Raw genomic sequence first — 14,751 nt, forward strand, 5'->3', positions numbered from 1 at the left:
CTTAATCTGTTCTAATGCCAGTGTGTCACTGTCACACTTGTACAGAGCTGATGGTTGTATTTAAGGTCTGGAACGTGCCAGAACTCCTTTTCTTCCCATGGTGCCCTCTTTGGGTTCTGAAAGCCACAGGTCTGTTTGATGTGCAGCATTTTTGGGAAGGGAACAGAGCTGGGGAGGGCCTGGAGCCCCAGGAGCAGCTGAGGGAGCTGGGCAGGGGCTCAGCCTGGAGCAGAGGAGGCTCAGGGGGCCCTTGTGGCTCTGCACAGCTCCTGACAGGAGGGCACAGCCGGGGGGGTCGGGCTGTGCTCCAGGGAACAGGGACAGGAGCAGAGGGAACGGCCTCAGGCTGGGCCAGGGCAGCTCAGGGGGGATTTTGGGGAAATTCCTTCACTGAATGGGAGGCCAGGCCCTGGCACAGCTGCCCAGGGCAGGGGTGGAGTCCCCACCCCTGGAGGGATGTGAAAGATGACTGAACATGGCACTTGAGGACATGGGTCAGGGTGAGCTCAGCAGTGCTGGGTCAGTGACTGGACTTCACCTTAGGGGTTTGTCCTTGCTGAATTCTAGAATCATGGAACGGTTTGGGTTGAAAGGGACATTAAAGCCCATCCAGTGCCACCCCTGCCATGGCAGGGACACCTCCCACTGTCCCAGGCTGCTCCCAGCCCTGTCCAGCCTGGCCTTGGGCACTGCCAGGGATCCAGGGGCAGCCACAGCTGCTCTGGGCAGGGTGAAGCTCTGGCACTCAGCTCACAGCAGTGCTGTGAGCTCCAGCCTGAGCAGAGCCTTCCTGCTTCCCCCTGACCCTCAGAATTTAAGGAAGGAACCCCAAAGGTGCCATGCTGGCCCTTTGTCTCATGGCACTGTGTCTGAGGGCAGGGCTGGGGCACTGCAGGGATCCAGGACATGGCGCAGAATCTTCCCAAGCCTTTGTGAAGGCTTTCAGCCATGAGGAAGCTCTTTCCCTGCTGATTTTGTTCATGTAGTTGGATAATCTCAGTGTCCAGCCCAGCTCAGGCTGCAGGTCTGGGACTGCAGCTCCTGCTCTGCTGCCTGAGGCTTGGCTGCACAATTGAAGTGAACACGTAAATGTGTGCAAGGAAGGGCCAGGGGGAGGTGTCTGTCCCAATCTGCTCACTCTTGTCAAGTTAAACAGTAAAGATTATTTAATTGCTTAAAATAATGAGGAAAATGAGCTGTGCCTTAATGAGTTTTTAATTGCATGCAGCACGAAGTGATTGCCCCCACCTGTCCAACACCCATTCAGGGTCCTGCTGCCAGCTCAGCTGGAATTTAGATGAGGAGGTGAAGCTGAACCTCCCCTTCTGGTGCCTGCTGTGAATAAACCCAAACAATGTATGATTTCCACACCTGAAAAAAGACCAGCATTGGCCACTTGCTGTTAGAGAATCCCAGAATGGTTTGGGTTGGGATGGACCTGCAGGACTGAATCCCACCAATCCCAGCACTGCCAATGCCCCCAGGTATTAAATCCCTCCAGGGATGGGCACTCCAAACCTGCCTGGGCAGCCCCTGGCAGTGCTGAGCCCCCTTTCCATGGGGAGATTCCTGCTGCTGTCCCCCCTGAGCTGCCCTGGCCCAGCCTGAGGCCGTTCCCTCTGCTCCTGTCCCTGTTCCCTGGAGCACAGCCCGACCCCCCCGGCTGTGCCCTCCTGTCAGGAGCTGTGCAGAGCCACAAGGGCCCCCTGAGCCTCCTTTGCTCCAGCTGGTTGGTCCCGGGTTGGGCCTGGTGGTCCTGGAGGGCTTTTCCACCCAGGATAACTGCATGGTGTGACCCTGGAGCAGAGGGGGTGCTTCAGCAGAGGCTGTTCCTCCCTCAGCCCTCACCGGGCTCATGTGAGAGCTGGGATGAAGGGCTGGGTCTGTGTTTGAGTTCAGCTTTCCCAGGAGTTCTTCCACTTCCAGGGAATCCCTGCCCATTTCCAGGCAGTGCAGCACCCTCTGCCATGGGTCTGGAGAGGAGATTCTGGGGCTGTGCTGCACAACCAACCATCTCCAGTCCTCCCTGCAGGCTGAGGTGACACACAGGACTGATGGCCTTTGTTAAATCAGCTTGAAAGTGATGATTAAAAGCAGCCAAGGAGTTGAATCCTGGCTGAACCCCCTGCAGCAGGAGCAGACGTGTGTGAGGCCTTGTGGCTGTGATTTGGGGAGTGCTGCTGCTCAGCTCAGGAGTGTTTTCATTGCAGAGATGGCAATCAGCAAAGCATTGAGGCTTTTTATGTTTGTCTGGGGTCACAACTGGCCCAGATTTTAAACAGTGTCTCTGTCACTCAGCAGCTTGGCCTACACTTTGTTCTCTGTTCATTTGCACGAGCCTCAATTAAATTTATAATTTGTGGGCCCGGAGTGAAGAGAATTGTTTTGTTCAGTAATTAAATTGGAAAGTCTGGCTTGTGAGGGGAGAAACAAAGCACTGTCAGCTGTAGTTGTTTCTTTCAGAGCCCTGGGGATTGAAGGCATTGCTGGCTGGCTGCATCCCGGGGCAGGAATGTGCTTCCCTTGCTTCCCTCAGCTCCAGCAGCTGCCCTGGCACAGGCTCTGGGCAATGCACTGAAAATCAACCCTGGGCCCAGCACAGGCAGGAGCTGGAGCTGCTGGAGGAGCCCAGAGGAGGCTCCAGGATGGGCAGAGGGATGGAGCAGCTCTGCTGGGAGGATGGGCTGGCACAGCTGGGAATGCTCATCTGGACAGGAGAAGCTTTGGGGTCACCTCAGTGTGGCCTTGCAGGGTCTGAGGGAACTGACAGGAAACATGGAGAGAGACAAGGGATGGAGGGACAGGACACAGGGAATGGGATCAAAGTGGCAGAGAATGGGTTTAGGTTGGATATTGAGAAGGAATTGTTCCCTGTGAGGGTGGGCAGGCCCTGGCACAGCTGTGGCTGCCCCTGGATCCCTGGCAGTGCCCAAGGCCAGGTTGGACAGGGCTGGGAGCAGCCTGGGACAGTGGGAGGTGTCCCTGCACGGCAGGGGTGGGATGAGATGGGATTTAAGGTCCTTTCCGACCCATTCCATGATTCTGTGAGCTCCACAGCATGCCCAGCACAGTTGCTCTGGATTCATCCTGGCAGAACCAGGGATGCTTTTCAGAGGCTTCTGCATTTCAAGGTACTTGGCCAGAGCTCTGTGGATTGGGCTGCTCAAAGCACCCTCATTAAGCAGGTAATTAAGAGGCAGAATCGTTGCTGTTCCTGCCGCAGGGAGGTTGGGGAGAGAGCTCTGGGTGAACAATGGGATCCTTTCCTTTTTAATTCTTGATGTCTTAATAACTGTCTTCATGTATTACTGCGGAGCGGAACGTGACCGCCCTCATCAGCTCCGCACGGGTTTTAAGTGCTATCAGCTGTTAATTAACTCCAGTTTGAAGAACTTGGGGAAGTTGAAAGCTGCTTTCCTTCGGTGTGCTGGAAGCTGATTCCCATTGATTTGTGCTAGGAATTAATCAGCCAGTCAAGCACTCACTTATTCCTTTTGCCTCTGTGCTTCCTTAGCTTGTAAACGATACCTTTGTAGTTTACTGAGAGCATGAATCACACTGGAGCTTCTGAAGAATTTTCCCCCTCTATACTCATCCATTTTTCATGCTACTCAAATCATAATCTGGATAATGAGTGTTGGGAGAATATTGCTGTGTGTCTCCAGCTGAACTTTGGGGATCCAAACCCTGATTTGCGTGGCTGGCTGCTCTGATAGAACACTGACTAATAGAGAACAAACACGTTTAAACTCTGGGTTCAGACTTACAGAGCTGGGCTGGAAAAGCCTGAATGAACATCCCTGGTGAGCACTCCCTGGCTTGTGGCCTGTCAGTCTTCCTCCAGGCTGGCTCTGAGGAAGATTGATGGGGGAGTCCCTCATAAATTTATGGGTGAGAAAGTAATTGCTTCCAAAACTTGTACAGTTCCCAATTAGCCCTGGGCTGTTGTTCCTGCAGCCCTGTGTGTGCTCTATGCTCTGGGTGTTGGCAAAGCTGTGTCTGCACATTCCATGTGCAGGGAAATGCAGGTGAGTCAGGAATTGGCAGCTGGAGCAGGTGCCATGGCCATGCCACACATGAACCTGGATGCAAATTCCATTGAAAGAGGTCAAAGTGTTCTTCCCAGGGGAAAAACCACCAGCAAACCAGACACAACATCCATAAAAGTGTGTTGTAAAGGCTGGTGCTTGATGGGATTTTGTGACTGGAATAAAAGAGCTCAGTCCAAGAGCAGAGGGGCTGGAACAACCCAGAGAGGGGGCAGAGGGGCTGGGAGTGTCTGGAGGAAAAGCCCTTTGTTCTCTTTGCCCTTTGGGCACCAGGGTTGTGACCAGCCCTGGGATCTGGTGTGTGATCTCTCAGGGATGGCAGATGAATTGCTGGGAAATTGGCAGTGAATGATTTGATTGGGAGGAATTGATGGGGATCACGATCCTGGCTGTGAAATATGTTAAAGCAGACATTAAAGGGCACCCTAAAGCTGAGCAGGGTCTGCGCCCCAGGTGGGTGACACTGAGTGCTCAGCACCCACTGAGCTGCTTGTGCTGCAAGGGGGGCAAATAGGAAAGGAAAGGAAAGGAAAGGAAAGGAAAGGAAAGGAAAGGAAAGGAAAGGAAAGGAAAGGAAAGGAAAGGAAAGGAAAGGAAAGGAAAGGAAAGGAAAGGAAAGGAAAGGAAAGGAAAGGAAAGGAAAGGAAAGGAAAGGAAAGGAAAGGAAAGGAGAAAAAAAAAGGAAAAAAGAAAAAATATAAGGAAGGGAAGAAAAATGAAAAGAGAGAGAAAAAAGGAAAAGCAAATTTGAGGTCATGGCTGGGACTAAATCAGTAATTTAGGAGGTTCAGGTGAGCACATCTCCCAGTCAGGAGTAGCTGGTCCCTGAATGGTGAGGCTGGATAAGGAAGGCCTGGACGTGGCACTCAGAGCTGGGTGACACAGTGGGGACTGGTCACAGGCTGGACTCGGTGACCCTGGAGGGCTTTTCCAGCCTCAGGAATTCTGGGTTCAGAGGCTGAAGGTGGTGGATGGAGTGGGAGAGAGCTGGAGGTGTTGCAATCCCTGAGCAGTCCCCCAGAGCAGCAGAGCCGTGTCCTGGCTCTGTGTGGGGACAGAGGGACACGAGTCCATGCCTGGCTGGGGGCTTGGGCAGGGACCTGGAGCAGGAGCCCTGTTTCTCTGACACCCTGGGGTCTGAGGGCAGTGTCCTTGAACAGTGTCACCTCTCAGGGGCACTTCTGGGGGTGCCTGCAGAACATGGCCCAGAAGCTGCTTCCCAAAGCTCCATGGAGGGACTGAGCTGTGTGTCAGTGTGTGCTGTGCCAGGGGTGCTCCCAGTGCCCAGGATGGGCACAGCCCACCCAGGGACCTGCTGGCTTTGGGCACAGGTGGGGCAGAATTCACAGCCTGGGCTGGGAAGGAAGAGGCCCAGAGCTTTGTGGCACGTGGACAGATCTCTGGGGGTGTCCCATTGCTTGCCCATGAGACTCTTCTGGACCTGTCACCTTTCCTGCCCCAGTGACCTTCTCCAAGGTCCCTTGGTCACTCAGGAGCATCCTGCCTTATCCTGTTGAAGGATCAATCCCAGCCTGTGTGTCACTGCTGGGGACACCTGGCACAGTGCTCTGGGGGTGTGTCACTGCAAGGGGGACACCTGGCACGGTGCTTTGGGGACACCTGGCATGGTGCTTTGGGGGTGTGTCACTGCAAGGGGGACACCTGGCACAGTGCTTTAGGGTGTGTCACTGCTGGGGGGACACCTGGCATGGTGCTTTGGGGGTGTGTCATTGTGTCACTGCAAGGGGGACACCTGGCACAGTGCTCTGGGGGTGTGTCACTGCTGGGGACACCTGGCACGGTGCTTTGGGGACACCTGGCATGGTGCTTTGGGGGTGTGTCACTGTGTCACTGCTGGGGACACCTGGCACAGTGCTTTGGGGATGTGTCACTGCTTGGGACACCTGGCACGGTGCTTTGGGGGTGTGTCACTGCAAGGGGGACACCTGGCACAGTGCTTTGGGGGTGTGTCAGTGTTGGGGACACCTGGCATGGTGCTTTAGGGTGTGTCACTGCTGGGGACACCTGGCACAGTGCTTTGGGGACACCTGGCACAGTGCTTTGGGGGTGTGTCACTGTGTCACTGCTGGGGACACCTGGCACAGTGCTTTGGGGATGTGTCACTGCTGGGGACACCTGGCACAGTGCTTTGGGGATGTGTCACTAATCGAGGGACACCTGGCACGGTGCTCTGGGGTGTGTCACTGCAGGAGGCACCCCGTTTGATGCCATCTCCAATCTGTGACCGTGCCATGGGATGGGATGCAGAGCCGGCAGCTGCAGGGTTTGCCACGGCTGGCAGTGCCAGGGCTGGGGAGGGCTGAGCTGACTGTCCTGTTTCCCTGTGTCCCCAGGGTGTGACCTACTGCGGGGAGAGCTCAGCCAGCAGCCTGACCATGGCCAACGTGCCGTGGCACGAGGAGGTGCTGAGCTTCGTGCAGGAGCTGGCGCGGCTGCTCCCGGACTACGGCATCGCCTGCGAGCACGAGCACTCCAACTGCCTGCTGCTGGCCCACTGCAAGGTGAGCCTGCCTGGGCACAGCTCTGCCCTGCTGCCAGCTGCCTGCTTCTCCACAGTTATCTATCCACAGCTCTTTGGGCTGGAAAAGCCCTCTGGGGCCTTTGTGTCCAGCCCATGTCCCCAGGTGCCACATACACGCCTGTGTTAAACCCCTCAGGGCTGGGGACTCCTCCACTGTCACTGCAGTGGGCCCCCAGCTGGGTAATAGTTAGCATTGACCCCATGATTCACAGAAGGCTGATCAATCTATTTATTATATTATTATTAAGAAACCCATTATAGACAGTTACAATACAGCTGGACTTTGACTTCAGTCAAAACCCATCACCACTGGCTAATTAAGAAACCACCCTTTGGTAAACAAGCCTCCATGACACATGCCACATGTTCACAACAACAGGGGCAGCAAGTGAAGATAAGAATTGTTTCTCATTCTTTTCTCTGATTTTCTCACAGCCTTTCCCAGCACAAAGTTGTCTGTTTCTCTCTGTGGCCAGAGAGCTGCTGCCACAGCCCATTCCAAAGCTTCCCAAGCCCTTCCAGTCACTGTCCAGGAGAATCCATGGTGTGCCCCAGGGTTCCAGCCTTTCACACCCCTGGATGCCACTCAGACCCAAGGGATGCTCTGTTATTTTCTTGTTGCTCTGAGTCACTCTCTAGAGGCAGAATCACCACATTTGGATCAGAGAACCACAGAATCATTTGGGTTGGAAAAGCCCAACCACTCCCCCAGCATTGCCCAGGCCAGCACTGCCCCCTGTCCCCAAGTGCCACCTCCACAGGGCTGTTAAACCCCTCCCGGGGTGGGGACTCCAGCCCAACAACAAATTCCAGGAAGGAATTTCCCCAAAATCCCCCCTGAGCTGCCCTGGCCCAGCCTGAGGCCGTTCCCTCTGCTCCTGTCCCTGTTCCCCCGGCTGTGCCCTCCTGTCAGGAGCTGTGCAGAGCCACAAGGGCCCCCTGAGCCTCCTCTGCTCCAGGCTGAGCCCCTGCCCAGCTCCCTCAGCTGCTCCTGGGGCTCCAGGCCCTCCCCAGCTCCATTCCCTGCCCTGGACACCTCCAGCCCCTCAGGGTCTGCAACCTCTGCCAGGGCCTCACCACCCTCATGGTAAACAATATTCTCTTATATCCAATGGAAATCAGCCCTGCTGCTGTTTAAATGCATCAGCCCTTGCAATGGTTCCTGCTGGAAAGGTTTGTCACCATCTCCCCTTCAAGTACTGAAATGAAATGAAATGAAATGAAATACAAGTAAAATGCAAAAAAAAAAAAAAAAAATTGAAGTATGCAGGAAATGAAAAATAATGAGTACATATTTGCTTTCTGAGCTTCAGAAAAGATTAATAGAAGGGCAGCAGAAGAAGATAATAATGTGCCAGCTGGGCACCTGATGGAATTGTGGATTCCTGGAATGCTTTGGGTTGGAAGGACCTTAAAGCCCATCCCATTTCATGGCAGGGACACCTCCCACTGTCCCAGGCTGCTCCCAATGCCCAGCCTGGCCTTGGGCACTGCCAGGGATCCAGGTGCTCTGGGCACCCTGTGCCAGGGCCTGCCCACCGTCACAGGGAGGAATTTCTCCTGAATATCCAATCTAAACCTTCTTTGGAATCTGCAAAGGGAGCAGCTGGGAAGGAGCAGAGAAAACCAGGACACCTGGCAGTGGTTGTGTTTGATCTCACCTTAAATTGGCTTTATTTACAGTCTCACTCCTGCCTGTTGCCACTGGCAACTGTTCCTGAGAAAGCAAAATCTCCTTTTGCATTGTGAGGTCCAGGAAAGCAAACAAACAGATTGCAGAAACCTTCTTGAGGCAGAATTTAACTAACACCATTAGCAAAGAGAATAAATTGGTACCTGTCCAGGAGGAATTCAACAGCTGCTTCTACTTCCACAGCCATTAGCAGAGGGTGTCTGTGGGAAACAATCTGTCCTCAGTGCTAAAATAGCTAATAAAAAATAAATTTATTTCCATTAGGGTTTAATTTTTGAGTTTCAGGCTCTAGTGGAGAATATAATCTGTCAGTGCCTATTATTTGCAGGAAAACCTGTGCTCTGGGATTGATCAAACTGGAGTGAGTAATTGCAAAATCAAAGGGGGCTTTAAAAAATTAAGCAGTTGCAGGAAGAGTGTGATAAAAATCATTAAGAAATGTGATTTATTTCACTGGGTCTGAGTTTGGAGGTGTCCAAACAATGCTCCTGGTGAGTTTAATGCTGCCATTGAATGCCAGCCTGTGGGAAGGAGTCTGGGAATGTCAGGAATAATCCATCCTGCAGCTGCTGCCTGGCATGGATGGGATCATCGATTGGCACCTGCCTGTGGTGAGTGACAGCTCAGCAGTGAATCTCTCTCTTGAGGGCAGGGCTTTAGGGAGAAGAGGGATTTTAAGGAAAGCAAACTGCAGGGTTTGTGTCTGGTGTTATTTTCTCTCTCTGGAGGTCACAGGTGGTGCTGAGATGGGAACTGGGGCTCCTGGGGCCCTTCAGGGTGCTGAGCTCTCCTGTTGAGCCTCCAGGTCCCTTCCCACACAGATACTGATTTTCCCTGCTGGCCAGCAGTGGGTTCTGCCCTCTGGGAGCCCTCAGGGGAGGATGGGTCCCACTTGAATCTCAGAGAGCTTTGGATCCCAGGGGAGCTCAAAAAGTCCTAAAAACTGAGTCCTCATAGCAGCAAGATTTGGATTTCACTTAGGTCCCTAAAGGGCACCCAGAGAACAGCCCTGAGCCCTGCTCCCCATGCCCTGAGCATCCACCTGTTACTGCATTTCATGGCTTTGGGGCACTGGGTGTCAGCTCCTCACATCCCAGATTGGTTTTAGAGGGGAGGGACCCTAAAGCTCATCCCATCTCATCCCCCACACCTCCCACTGTCCCAGGCTGCTCCAGCCCCATCCAGCCTGGCCCTGGGCACTGCTGGGAGCTCCCCTTCCCTGCCCCTCCTGCCTCCTCCTCCCAGCCTTGCCCTGGTTCCCATCTCCCTTTGGGAGTTTGGGCTCCCTCCTCTTTGATTCTCTAGCAACACTGCTGAATTCTTGAGTGATTCTCTTTGCTTTTGAGTAAATCCCATAAAGCATGGTCACAAAAATGGGATTTATGGCATCGCTTTGAACTAATGGGCTGAATTATCAACCCAGCAGCAACTTTCTAATGGGACAGTTAATTCCAGGGCCCTTTTCCAGAGGGAGGCCTGAGGCTGCTGCTGTTCCTGGCTGGGACAGTCAGTGCCCCCTCAGCACCAGAAGAGCTCCTGAGAAGGGGAAGGTGCTGAGCTGCCTGGCAGGGAGGATTTCTCCGAAGGAAATTCAGTATCTTGGTAATTTCTGGACTAAATCCCTGTGCCCTGTAGTGCTGGATTTGCTTTCCACGTGTGTTCCACCCTGTCTTTGTCCCAAAGCACTTCCAGCCCATTTTGTTCATTAACCCTTTTTCCCCTGGAGCAGGTGGTTGTTTTCCAGCTCCCTGGGGCTTTACAGGAGCACTGTCTGGCCACTTCAGTCAGTGCTGTGTGTGCTGCTGAGGCACTGGGATCCCAGAGCTCTGGGGCAGGACAGGAGGGTTCCTGTCTGAGCAGGACCCCGGGGCTGGTTCCCAGCTCTCAGGGTGACATGAGCATCAGCCCTTTATTCTTTAATTAATCTGATAGGCCTGGGATTGGTTAGAAAAGCTCTCCAAAGTCCAACTGGCACCCAGCAGTGTCCCCATGTGCCACATCCACACACCTTTGGGACACTTCAGGCATGGGGACTCCACCCTTGCCCTGGGCAGCTGTGCCAGGCCCTGACCACCCTTTCATGGAAGAAATTTTCCCTGATCTCCAACCTGAGCCTACCCTGGCACCATTTGTGACTGTTTCCTCTTGTCCTGTCACTTGTTCCTGAGAGAAGGGACCAGGACCCACCTCCCTGCAGCCACAGCCAAGGCTGCACCAGCAGTGTCCCTCCCTGGATGCTGCAGGTGCAGCTCTGGGCTCCAGCCCTCTCCTTGCCTCCCTGTTGTGGTCTGGTTGTGTTCTCCAGCATGGCAGGGGCACCTTGGCACCCACAAAGGGATTGACGGGATGCTGGGGAACTCCCTTCAGTAAGTTCATTTCCCATACCCAAACACCCTTGTGAGGGTGGGCAGGCCCTGGCACAGGGTGCCCAGAGCAGCTGTGGCTGCCCCTGGATCCCTGGCAGCGCCCAAGGCCAGGCTGGGCAGGGCTGGGAGCAGCCTGGGACAGTGGGAGGTGTCCCTGCCATGGCAGGGGTGGCACTGGATGGGATTTAAGGTCCTTCCCACCCAAACCAGCCCGGGATTCTGTGTGGCTGAAGTGCTGGGGTGTCCCAGGGCAGCTGTTGGGGACAGGGAGCAGCCTGGCCAGAGGTGCTCATCCCTGTCCTTCAGCCACAAAATCCCCAGCCAGGAGGGACTTGGCCTTTCCCTCCCCGTGTGGGCACAGCTCAGGGACAGGCACTGCAGTGTTCCATGATGAGCATCCCAGGCTGAGCATCCCTGCTATATTTAGGGAGGAAGAGGAAGCACTTCAGTCCCAGCTGCACATCCCCTGCCGAGGGCTGCAGCAGGGACACAGAGCCCATCACGTTCAGTTCCTTCCTGCCTCTGTCCTTGGGAGAGTGGGAGCTGTCCTTGTCATCCAGGGACAGCCCCAGGGGAAACCAGACCTGGAGGAGAGGCTCACAGAGAGATGGAACACCCTGGGATCTGCTGCAGGGCAGGGCATGGCGTGGAGCCCAGGTGGGGACAAGGTGACCCCAAGGTGTGGACAAGGTGACTCAGGTGACGACAAGGTGTCTCAGCAGCCAAGCAGCCTCCCTAGAGCAGCTGTGAGCAGGGAATGGTGGAAATCCCGAAGGTTTTCTCCTTAGAGCAGCTGTGAGCAAGGAATGGTGGAATTCCTGAAGGTTTTTCCTTAGAGCAGCTGTGAGCAGGGAATGGTGGAAATCCCGAAGGTTTTCTCCTTAGAGCAGCTGTGAGCAAGGAATGGTGGAATTCTCGAAGGTTTTCTCCCTAGAGCAGCTGTGAGCAGGGAATGGTGGGATTCCAAAGGTTCTCTCCCTTTCCCCTGGCCTTCTCCCCTTTCTGCTGGCCTGGCTGTTGTCAGTGATGATGAGCAGCTCTCCCTTGTGCTGAAGTTACCCAGCTTCCATCCCTGGGAGTGGAGCTGCCTGGTGGAGCCTGGGCAGGGATTAAAAGCCCAAATCTGCCATAAGGAACCTTCCCTTGGAACAGCACCCTGGGGTCAGGGGATCAGCGCAGGATTCCATGGGCTCAGCTCAGGGCAGTTCAGGTTGTCCCACTCTTTGGGATCCAGACAGTGAATTCATCTTTAGAACAGTGAATTCCATCTCCATGTGGAGGAGTTCCCTGTGCCCCGACACCTCTGCTGGCTCCTGAGCACGGGCTGAGGTCACTGAGGGTGGAATTGCAGGGCTGCTCGTTGTTCCCAGCTAAACCTGGTGGGAATTGTGCTGCTGGCTGCTCCAGATCTGTCTGCAGATCTGCTGAGGGATTTAGGGCTTGGCTGTTCCAGGCTGTGCCTCTGTGCTGGTTTGCCTTCAGCCCCATGGACTTGGGATGTTGAGAGGCTCAGCTCTGTGTGCTTGGCATCCCAGTGCTTGTGGGATCATCAGGGAATGGTTTGGGTGGGAAGGGACCTAAAACCCCACCCAGTGCCACCCTGCAATGGCAGGACACCTCCCACTGTCCCAGGCTGCTCCCAGCCCCAGTGTCCAGCACTGCCAGGGATCCAGGGGCAGCCACAGCTGCTCTGTGCCAGGGCCTCAGCACCCTCTGAGTAAAGAATTCCATCCCAATCTCTCACCTCTCTTCTCCCTGGCAGTCCGTTTGAGAAGGTTCTTTCAAAAGCTGACACAGCAGCTCTGGTTTAGGCAGATCACCCCCAAACACCCTCATGGAATCCTGGAGTCCTCTGGGTTTGAAGGGACATTAAAGCTCACCCCATCCCACCCCTGCCATGGCAGGGACACCTCCCACTGTCCCAGGCTGCTCCCAGCCCTGTCCAGCCTGGCCTTGGCACTGCCAGGGATCCAGGGGCAGCCCACAGCTGCTCTGGGCACCCTGTGCCAGGGCCTGGCCCACCCTCACAGGGAACAATTCCTCATTCCCCAATATCCCATCCAGCCCTGCCCTCCTCCTGTTAAGGCCATTATTGCCATCTCTTACTCAGCTGCAACTTGAAAACCAGCTCAATTCCCTCCTAAAGCCTGAGGTTGGGATTATAATTCAAAAGCAGGAGCTTGCAGGTTTTTGCCAAGCACTGTGACCTGTTCAGTGTAATTCACACAATATTTCTCCTTGTTTTGCCTGAGTGACTCCAGTTGTCACTTCCCCTGTCAAACAAAGGAAGCCTTAAATAATTGTGAGCCTTAATGAGGTGAGAAAGGGGGTCATAATTCTGGAAATTATTTGTTTGTCTTGGAGAGCTGGTGCTGGCAGGTGGTGAAGCATGCTGTGTTTGATGGCAGCCTGTGGGAAGGTGCAAAGCTGCTGCTTTACCCCAGAGATGGGCTCAGGATGGAGGCCACCCAGATCCAACCAGTTCCAGGGAAGTGGCCACTGGTGGGCACAGGGCTCAGGCTGGCAGCCACACCTGGAGGGGACCTCAGTCTGGGTCTCACCTGGGCATGGGCTCACCTCTGCTCTGACAGCTCCTGCTTCAGCCCCTGTGGTATTTTCCAGGTCCCCAGACGAGAGAGGAAATGATGAATCTGACTCCATGTTCTTAGAAGGCTAACTTATTATTTTATGATAAATATTATATTAAAGAATGCTACGCTAAAATTAAACTACACTAAAGAATAGAGAAAGGATACAAAAGGCTTAACCAAGATACTAAAGAAAAACTTATGACTCTCTCCAGAGTCCAACACAGCTGGATGGTGATTGGTCATTAATTAAAAACAATTCATATGGAACCAATCAAACAATCACCTGTTGGATAAACAGTCTCCAAACACATTCCAGAGCAGCAAAACACATGAGAAGCAAATGAGATAATATTGTTTTCATTTTTCTTTGAGGCTTCTCAGCTTCCCAGGAGAAGAATCCTGGAAAGAGGATTTTTCAGAAAATATGATGGTGACAAACCCCCACAGCTCCTGCTCCAGCCCAGCCATCTCCTTCCAGCCCCCCAGCCCCTCCAGGCCAGGGGGTGCTCTGTGGTTCCAGGCTGGAGAGCTGAGGGAAGGAGGGATGGAGGGATGTTGCTGTTTTGGGGTTGGAAGGAGGGATGTTGGTGTTTTAGGGTTGGAAGGAGGGATGTTGCTGTTTTGGGGTAGGGAAGGAGGGATGTTGGTGTTTTGGGGTTGGAAGGGGGATGTTGCTGTTTTGGGGTTGGAAGGGGGGATGTTGCTGTTTTGGGGTTGAAGGGGGGATGTTGCTGTTTTGGGGTTGGAAGGAGGATGTTGCTGTTTTGGGGTACGGAAGGAGGGATGTTGCTGTTTTAGGGTTGGAAGGGAGGATGTTGCTGTTTTGGGTTGGAAGAGGGATGTTGCTGTTTTGGGGTCGGGAAGGAGGGATGTTGGTGTTTTGGGGTTGGGAAGGAGGGATGCTGCTGTTTTGGGTTGGAAGGAGGGATGTTGCTGTTTTGGGGTCTGGGAAGGAGGGATGTTGGTGTTTTGGGGTTGGGAAGAGGGATGTTGCTGTTTTGGGGTTGGAAGGTGAGTCCAGGTGAGGCAGGCACAGGGCAGGGTGGATCTGCCCTCCCAGTGCTGCTGTGGGATGGCAGTTGCAGCAGCTGGGAGAGCCCTGAGCACAGCTCAGTGTCTGTCTGTCTGTCCCTCTGACAGTCCCCCAGAGGGCGTGTGGGTCCAGGTGTGTGCACCAAGTGTTTCATTGGAGGCTCTGGGGTTTTGGTTGGTTTTGGTTGGTTGTTTTTTGTGTGGCATTTGGGTTGTTTGGATTTCTTGTGGACTTCTTTTGCATTTGTTTTGTTTGGGGTTTGGTTTGCTTTGGTTTGATTTGGGGTTTTTTGCTTGGTTTTGTTTTTTTAGGTTATTTTTTGTGGGAGGGATTTGAGGTTTTTTTTTTTAGTATTTCATTTGGGTTTGGTTTTTTTCCCCTGTTTTAGGGTGTTTGTATTTTTGGGGCAATTGGGTTGTATTTTTTGTTGTTTGTTTGGGTTTGGTTTTGTTTGCTTTCTTGTTTTGTGTTTTTGTT

The 14,751-nt window shown here is 53.7% G+C and overlaps 1 protein-coding gene across 5 annotated transcripts in view; it reads left to right on the forward strand.

Annotated features, from left to right (window-relative positions):
* LOC134427751 (S-adenosyl-L-methionine-dependent tRNA 4-demethylwyosine synthase TYW1-like) overlaps window positions 1-14,751 on the forward strand; it is a 113,551-nt gene that overhangs the window by 82,749 nt on the left and 16,051 nt on the right. For all 5 annotated transcript variants that reach the window (XR_010030226.1, XM_063173822.1, XM_063173819.1 and 2 more), the window contains exon 16: window positions 6,404-6,571. Coding sequence is in view for 4 of the 5 variants with exons in the window: in XM_063173822.1 (XP_063029892.1) it covers window positions 6,404-6,571 (168 nt within the window). In the remaining variant the exon portion in view is untranslated. The remainder of the gene's footprint in view (window positions 1-6,403; window positions 6,572-14,751) is intronic.

Source organism: Melospiza melodia, chromosome 21 (genome assembly GCF_035770615.1).
Source record: "Melospiza melodia melodia isolate bMelMel2 chromosome 21, bMelMel2.pri, whole genome shotgun sequence".
Classification (NCBI taxonomy): domain Eukaryota; kingdom Metazoa; phylum Chordata; class Aves; order Passeriformes; family Passerellidae; genus Melospiza; species Melospiza melodia.